Source organism: Peromyscus maniculatus, chromosome X (genome assembly GCF_049852395.1).
Source record: "Peromyscus maniculatus bairdii isolate BWxNUB_F1_BW_parent chromosome X, HU_Pman_BW_mat_3.1, whole genome shotgun sequence".
In the NCBI taxonomy this organism is placed as follows: Eukaryota; Metazoa; Chordata; class Mammalia; order Rodentia; family Cricetidae; genus Peromyscus; species Peromyscus maniculatus.
In genome coordinates, this window is record NC_134875.1 from 20009407 (window position 1) to 20018489 (window position 9083).

The following is a 9083-nucleotide window of genomic DNA, read 5'->3' on the forward strand; positions in this document are numbered from 1 at the left end:
TGTCCCAATGTAAGAGAGTAGATGATTAATATTCAATTAAAAAATTCAATGAACAAAAGGCAAGAAACAACCTGAGGAAGGGGTTTTAAAGTAAAAGAAGAATCCAAACAAAGGAATAAAAAACAAATAGGAAATTAAGGATGCACTTATAATCTATCAAGTGAAAAACACGTCAAAGGAAGTTTTGCTATATTTAGTGTTGAAATTCAATTATGTCAAAACACGTGGAATACAGTGAAAGAAGTGATCCAAGGAATGTGTAGCCCTAAGTGCTTACAATAGTACTTCAAATCAATAAACTCTCACTCAAAGAACTAAAAAAAAAAGTGTGTGTGGGGGGGGAGACCAAAAGTGTGCAAAGCAGAAATGCACACTCTGAGTACCCGTACTAAGGGCCAACTTAGGAATTTTCCAGAGAATTTTCTATTGGTTCACTTGTGTGAGTGGGTGGGGCTAAATTTCCCTGCTCAGTGTCTCTCATTGGCTACAGTAGTGACGTAAACAAACAGTTGCGTCTCATTGGCTGAAAAGTAGTGACCTCCAGTGGTCTCCCTGAAACCTGGAAGCCCCTGTGGAGGTACCCTACTGCAGGCTCTCCTCAGGTTGGTCTATTAGCCATTCACTACCATCTCAGGGATGCCGAAGAATCGAACTTGACAGTCAGGATATCTCAAGCTTCATCAGAAAGCCTCGGTGTTGCCCAGGCCAGTGGTAACTATGCAGAGAATTCTGTGCCGTATTTTAAATTTCTTTTGGAGGAGCACCGAATCTGAAGAAAATCTACAGATTCAAGATAATCTTCTTGGAGACAGTCCCCATGATCAAGGTAATCTTCTGGGAGTCAGTCCCCATGTCCCCCACTCAAGAAGACTCCTCAGAAAAGGGCCTCTCTCCACCATGAGGTGTTGTGGGACACAGATGGCGGGAGGGACCGGCCGCCATCCTGAGTGGCTGTTGATCATGAGGGTGTCCCTGAGTTCCCAAGAGTTAGGCCAGCACTGAACTGTGCTCCAAGCTCCCTTGGTGGGCCAAAGCAGGAGGGTGTTTGGACCAACTCAAAGAACACGTGACACAAGTCTTTGCGGGATGTACTGTCTCTCCCTTCCCCCTTGCAAGAAGCCTTTGTGTATTCCCCAGAAAAGGGAACATCTCACTGGAGACTGAATTTGGTCTTGTTTCCCATGCACACATGTATCTGAAGCCAGGAAGCAGAGTCAGTCATAAGGAGGGTACTATGAAGGAAGGTGGCCGGTTGTCCCAGCAGGATACTGGAGCCAGTTCCCAAAACATTGCTTACCCATTATGCTCATGAAGAATAAAAGACAATTTGAAAACATGTCCTTACATCTGCACATATCTTTTAATGCTTGGTCAGAAATTAGAGCCATGGTTATGCATTTGCTGCTGCTGCTGAGGCAGGCATATACCAGCAGTAATGGGAGTTTAAAGAGGCTTCCTGAGCAGGACTTGTACTCTTACTGGGACAGGCCACCCACAGATGCTGTGGAAGTGACATTCAGTGGTCACAATCTTAGGGCCCAGGAACGGTTTTTCTGGTCAGAGAAGTGATGATACGTGCTCACATCTACACAGGTGCTCAGAGTAGGACTTCTGTGTAGAGACGGATTGCATTTGATATGAACTGTTGTGACCTTTGTTTATCTGTGTCATAGATATCTCCAAGTTGAAGACTGTCAGAGGAATTGTGACCACCCTGTGTACCGACTGTGGCTGCATTAATGAATCTATCTTCTTCAATCCAGACATGGTGTGTGGCAATGTCCCGGTGAATGTTGGAATGAATGTCATTCCTCTAGTGGAAGAAGATGAAACAACTCATGCACTCAAAACAATCAAAGTAAGACTGAGTTAGCTGAGACTTTCTTATAGTGATGGCATTTTGATATTTCCTCTTGGATTAAAATGAGCATCATTCATGGTCTTGATATCTCTTGCTCATATAATCCCTCCTCTCTCTCACTGATTGGACTCCCTGAGCTCGACTTGGGGCTTGGCCGTGGGTCTCTGCATCTGCTTCCATCAGTCACTGGATGAGAGTTCTATCATGACAGTTAGGGTGTTTACATATCAGTGGATGATATTAAATTATTTTTAGCTATAATATCCAAATTGATTGTCTCATCAACAGGCTACAAAACAGCCTTTTGCCAGTATTGGTAAACATAGATTATTTTTAATTACTATTATTATAAAATAATTTTATATTATATTATTATAAAATGAGAACTAAAATGGCTTCATAATATTATTTTCAAATTATAAAACTCTCTTTTTTGTTGCCTGTTTATGTGTGGTTTGTTTGTATGCGTGTGTGCGTGCGTGCGTGCGTGCGTGTGTGTGTGTGTGTGTGTGTGTGTGTGTGTGTGTGTGTTGTATGCATGTGGAGTCACCCATGCAGGCATGTGTGAAGGTCATAGTTCAGCATTGGCATGTTTCTCTCAGTTTCTTGCCCCCTTCTGTTTAGGGACAGTCTCTCACAGAACCTGGAGCTCACTGTTAGGGCTATTCTGCCTGTCCAGAAAGTCACAGAATCTCGTGGTCTCTACCTCTCAGTACTGAGGTTACGGATGGATTCCACCACACCCTGCTTTTATGTGAGGGTGCTGGGAATCAGCAGTCAGGCCCTAAGGTTGCACAAGATGCACTTCATCCACTGAGACAGTTCCCTAACCTCCCAATTTCTTTAAATCTTAGTGATAATGAAGCAATTTTTTCTTTTTACTCCTCTCATTAGTTAAATTCATAATAGCTTTTTCCATGTTAGGAAAAATACTGTCTTTGTTAGGAAAATTGTGCATGTTTCTTCCCATTATTTTACCTAGTACTCTGTGTTCTTGATTTTACGTATAATGTTAACGTACTCTAAGTATGCTCATTGTGTCTTTACCTTCTGATTTTTAGCAGGAATTGTAAAGCTAATGTCAATTCATGATTTATGTGGACATTAATTTCTTTTCCAATGTATTTATTCTTGTTTTAGGAGACAGAGTCTCAGTCTGTATATCACATGCCTGGCCTCAGATTCAGTCATCTCCCTAGTCTCTTCATTCCACGTGCTGGGGTTTCAAGCCCCATGTACTGTCTCATTTTGGTTTTGTTTTTCTAAAAGCTGTATGTTTACAGAAATACAAACATTCAATCACCCTGATTTTGACATAGGGTCCTGGGACAAGGATCCACACCTTGCTTTATAACTGGCTATGTGTAGTGGTCCTGTACCATGTATTGGATCATCCACTCAGTGCCATTTGATTGGGAAGGGCAACAGTATATGAAAATCTTTCCTTAAGCCTTAGAATATATGTGTATTCTTCTCTGTGTTCCCAGTATTTCTACTTTTGAAGATTTATTTTATTTTTAAGCATGTATACATGTGTCTGTGTGAGTGCATGCCACCTGTGTATACATGCTTGCAGAGAACAGTGGCAGTAGTGGGAGTGATAAGCTGTCATTGAAATGATTTCTACTGAATGAGGGCTGTCTTGATGTGAAAAATAAAGCACTTTGTCTCTAACAGGAGTCGTATGTCCCAAATGTCCTTACAACTGTGACAAACCGACTCATTAAATTGCAGTTGTTTTGGTGGTGAATCATTTGCATATACAAAGTCCTGACTGTAATTGTTATTTTTAGCTGCAACCACTATCTCCTTATCTTGTAGGTGAAAGCTGTGTCGGATCCCATTTATGGTATTGAACCATCCGAATTTGACAAGAGACTTTGCATTAAATGTGTGACTTATACAACAGGAGACAACATCTATATCAGTGAGGAAACTTTCTTTCCCATGCAACTTCTTTCTGGAGGTATGGTTTAACATTTTATTTAGTTCCTTGAGAATTTTACATAATGAACTTAGACTGTATTCATGTCCCGTAAATCTGCCCCTTCCCTATCTACCCAACTTTGTGTCCTCTTTGTATTCACTGATCAAATTCAGTTTGTACTGCCTATAAATTCACGGCCATGTGGCCTTCCACTGGAGCATGGTGGACCTAAAAGCACTTTTAAAAAAGCACTGATTCACTGTGTTGGCTAATTGTTAGGTCAGCTTGACACAGACTAGAGTCATTTGGGAAGAGAAAACACCAATTGAGAAAATGCCCTCTTGTAGACATGGAGGTACATGCCTTTAGTCCCAACACTTCTTGATACCTTGTCTCAAAAGCAAAGCAACAAAAATTCTATGATCTCAGCACTCAGAAGCCAGAAGCTAGGGTTTCTTGAGTTCAGAACCACACCTTGGATATACAGTGAGCTTTAAAAGACCCTGAAGAAACATATCTGAAAAACCAAAAATTTTAAAAAGAAAAAACTACAGAAATAAGTTGATAAATAAAAACCATATAGAGTCATCAGTGATTGCATTCACACTGTAAATGATATCAGGAAAGTTTTAAACAATATTAACCTCTTTCTCCTTTATTGTACCTTATTTCCAATTGTAAGAACACCTCCCACATTCTGAAGATCGTATAACCCAAGCTCAATAGACTATAACTATCTCTTGTTCAATGCCTTTAAAAGAAGCTTCATGCAAGCTCAACCCAGACCAAATCTCAGCATCAAGTGTGAAAGTGGACACGAAGTTCACTCCTAGCAAAGGAAATATTGATAATTGATAGCTTCTGGGAGAGGGAGCATGTCTTCATTAGGGTTTCAACTGCTGTGATGAACACTGTGACCAAAAGCAACTTGGGGAGGAAAGGGTTTATTTCATCTTGAAGATTGTAGTCCATAGTCAAGATAAATAAGGGCAGGAGCTCAATACAGCTACCTAAGACAGAAACTGAAATGGAGACCATGAAGGGGTGTTGCTTACTGGGTTACTTACTCCTCATGGCTCACCCTGCCTTCTTATATACCATTAAGACAACCTATCCTGGATTTGTACCACCCACAATGTGCTAGGCCTCCCTACTAATCAAGAAAACGACCTACACAGGCCAATCTGGTGAGAGCATTTTCTATTCTCTCTCTCTCTCTCTCTCTCTCTCTCTCTCTCTCTCTCTCTCTCTCTCTCTCCTCTCTCTCTCTCTCATTTCTTTTTCTTTTTTTTTTAATACAAGATCTCTCTAATTAGCCCTGGTTGTTTAGAACTCACTATATAGACTAGGTGGGCCTGAAACTTATAGAGTTCCCCATGCCTCTGACTTCCAAGTTCTGAGATCAAAGGTGTGTGCCACTATGCCCAGCTCTATTCTTAAAAACAAAACAAAAACCATTTATTAATTTTTATTTATGCATATGAGTGTTTATATGCACATATGAGTACTATGTGTGCCTGGTGCCTGAGGAGGCCAGAGGAGGGTCTTAGATCCTCTGAAACTAGAGTTACAGATGGTTCTGAGGCACTGTGTGGTTTCTGGGAAGCCAACCTGTGCCCTCTACTACAGCAGCATGAGCTCTTAACTGCCTAGCCATCCCTCCAGGACTGAGATAATAAGCTTTGGCCAGCACATCTGACTGCATTCAATGTCTGTTCATTGAAAACACCCTACATGTAAGGGATTTATATTAGATATACGTCAGTCATTGCAAATAGCCCTGGAGCCTTTGCTCTCTCTCCACCCCTTCTCTGTGTCCTTATTCTGGAACACTATCTCAACAGTTAGGTCCTCACATTTTCTCTTTAGCCTAGGTATGCTGAAAGGCTCACTGGCTCAACAATTTGCTTCAACTAATGTGCCTGGCTGCCTCTCCCAAAGGAGATGTAACAATTTGAGGAGGAATACCAGTGATCCTACCAAAATGCTCACTCCGAGACACACAGTTGTTAGTTATCAGCATCTGACCATTAATCAGGGTAGAAGAACCAGTGTTTGAAGCATTATAAATTTCCCTTATTGTAGGAAGATGTTCAAGGTGTCTGTGATGGGGTTTTGTTTTTTGTTTTTGTTTTTGTTTTTTTGAGACAGGGTCTCACTTTGTGGTCTGGGCTGTCCTGGAATTCTTTCTGCAGACCAGGCTGGCCTTAAACTCACAGAGATCTACCTGCCTCTGCATCTGGACTGCTGGCATTAAAGGCATGAACCACCATACCTGTCCAAAAGGTATCTAAGTATTTGGAAAAGTTACTTTACATTCAGGAAATGTTGTTTAGCCTATTTCAGTGACAAATGACCTGAAGTAATGTGATATGATGTAAGTGCAATTGTATTTACATTTCTAATTTTCTTTGCTGTTTTAGGGTTCTTGCCTTTTAAAGGAGACTTGTTGCTGGTTGAATATTCCTTGAAGCCAGGTACTCCAAACATCACTATCAACGCTGTGAGCTTCCTAAATTCCCAGAATATGGATGAGGTAATTTGCTTCCATATTGCCTTTGTCCTCGGTAGGTAGCTGCCTATTCTTCCTTTCTGATCACTTTTTTTTTTTTTTACCCAGGATTTTTTTGGTATTTTTGGCAATATATCCCCTGCCAAAGTGGACACATTCACTGATTGAAAAGGAAATAAGCAGAAAATAATGTAAAATATATACACAGTTAACGCCCCACTTGTGTGCTTTACTTGATGTTAGGATGTTTGTGGACAAGAGTTAGAAAGTGTCTTGGCTGTGAGGCAATTGTGGGAGAAATTTGAGTGCACTGGGTTTGAGGTGTTCAGCCTGCTAATTAAAGGTGGGTAAGACCTTGGTCAGTACAGCCTGAGAATGAGATGTAAAGTCAGGGAGCTAGAGTGTGAGGCCACATTGTGTAGCATGAAGATCGTGTCTTCTCATCACACAGGAGATAGAGTGTGAAGCCATGTTGGGTAGCATGAAGGGCATGTCTTCTCATCACACAGGAGATAGAGTTTGGGGTCACATAAGGTAGCCTGAAAAGGCATGTCTTCTCATCACACAGGAGATAGTGTGGGTCCATTATTGGGTAGCATGAAGGGCATGTCTTCTCATCACACAGGAGATAGAGTGTGAGGTCACATTGGGTAGCCTGAAGGGCACATCCTCTCATATGCCACCCAATGTTTGTCTTATTTCTCTGCTTTAATAGGAGTGAGGTGGGATGCTGAATCATTGTGATAACACAGTACCCAGGCATTCCCTGTGTGTCAAGGATGAGAATCAGTGATGGGTTGAAGGACCTGCTGAGTAGAGCCAAGGGGTTGTTGAGGGCCATCTGTGGTGGGTTATGCTTCTCCATACTCATTGCCCTCATTTCTCTTGATAGGTCTGTGTTACCAGTATTGATGGAAGAACTGGCATAGTAGATGACATCATCTTTTTTACTGAGGATTCCCTCCAGAAGCCTACAGATTATACTCCGGGATTGTATGACATCGTGAATGTGGTTGCTGTGGACAGCATTCAACCACACTGTTCTTGGAGAGCAGTATCAATGATCCCAGTGGAAACATATTGACGAAGCCTTGTAATTCACGATTATTTGTAAGGCTCTGGGCTAATAAAACAAAATGAGCATGTAATCCAAAGGTGTATGAACTATGACTCTTCTTTTGAACATCCTGTTGATTTCATTAGCAACTTGAACCTATTTTAGGAAGGTACCTTGTTAATTCAAAACCATGCCCTATTGGAACATGATTTTAGCAAAGAAATAGCCCTGCCCTTAGGGTAAATGCATCATTTTCTATAAGCAAGAGCAGATTCTGTGTTGCCACTGGCCTCATGGGCCATTAAGCAGCATGGAGAAGCAAAGCATTTAACTTTTCAAGATTCCAGGAGTGAGCAGGTGAATGTGACCAGGTATGATTTAACATTACAGCTTGCTTCTAGCTTGAGTCTCTTTATGCCTTTCCAATTTTTTTTTGGTCTACAATATCTTTCATTTCCTACCAGCTGCTCTGCTGCTCCATTTGTTAAATTTAACTGTTTCCCCACACCAGCATGTCAAGGGGAACTCAAGAGGAGGTAGAGATGGGTATGTCACCTGACATTGTGGGGGAATCTATGGATCCTCTTCCTATGCTAGCATTTAATCTCCATAAAAATAGGGTGTTAAGTGAATTGTTTTCCAGTTCCTACCATTATAATAGTTCTTAGTGGACCCTAGGGGCAGACTGAAACCTGCAGACTAGTAAATCATTTCACTGGCCTGTAGTAGTGTTTTACTATAGTTTCAATTGCTTCAATTTAAATTGTTCCACCTTCCATTAAGAACTCATTTAAATAAAACATTACCATATGTGCAAAATATCAATTCTGTGACCCATTTTATGGGATTAGAGTAGTTCATTTGCAGACATGGATCAGATAAAACCCTAGATCCCTTTTCAGGATCCTGACATTGTTGACCCAAGGGGGAAGTGTCTAGACAATATACACATAAATGTGTCTTAAGGCCAGTGACATTTCAGAGATCCAGTATCACTGGAAAGTGGTGGTATGTTTATCCCAGGCATATTATCCATGATTTGACCAGAAGCTCATGTCCACAAGTGACAAAGTTTTCCACATATACCCTGGCTTTTTTTTTTTTTTTTTACCATCACAGTTCTCCCAATATTCGCTTCCTTGAAATTTCTCTGGATCACCAGATAACTCTATGCCATCTCAACTGTAACTGTAACAACTCCAAAATACTATTAGTACTATTTTATTTTTTGAGACAGAGTTTCACTGTGTAACAACCTTGGCTGTCCTGGAACTAGCTCTGTAGACCAGGCTGGCTTCGAACTCACAGATATACACCTGCCTCTGCCTCTTGAGTGCTAAGATTAAATGCATGCACCACCACTGCCCTGCTAAATTATTGTTATTATTATTATTAATTATTTTAAAATTGTGTACATTGCTGTATTGTCTGCATGTATGTGTGAGGCTATCAGATTCCTTGAAATTAGAGTTTACGGACAGTTGGGAGCTGTAATGTGGGTGCTGGAATTTGAACCCGGATCCTCTAGAAAAGTGGTCTGTGCTCCTAACCACTGAGTCATCTCTCCAGCCCGAAGATATTTTAATATTTTCTTAATTGATTCTTTGGGAATTTCACATCATGCACCTCAGTCCTATTCACTTCCCACTCCCTCCATATCCATCCTTCACCCTTGTTGTGTCCTCCACCAAGGAAAACTAAAAAAGAAATAATAAAAATAAGATAA

The 9083-nt window shown here is 40.9% G+C and overlaps 1 protein-coding gene across 1 annotated transcript; it reads left to right on the forward strand.

The window, feature by feature from the left end:
* Positions 1 to 459: 459 nt before the first annotated feature.
* LOC143270831 (cancer/testis antigen 55-like) lies at positions 460 to 7448 on the forward strand. The gene is made up of 5 exons (XM_076561973.1): positions 460 to 826; positions 1674 to 1858; positions 3683 to 3827; positions 6212 to 6324; positions 7193 to 7448. Exons 1-5 carry the CDS (start codon positions 718 to 720, stop codon positions 7382 to 7384), a joined length of 744 nt encoding a protein of 247 aa, XP_076418088.1. The 5' UTR covers positions 460 to 717; the 3' UTR covers positions 7385 to 7448.
* The last annotated feature ends 1635 nt before the right edge of the window (positions 7449 to 9083 follow it).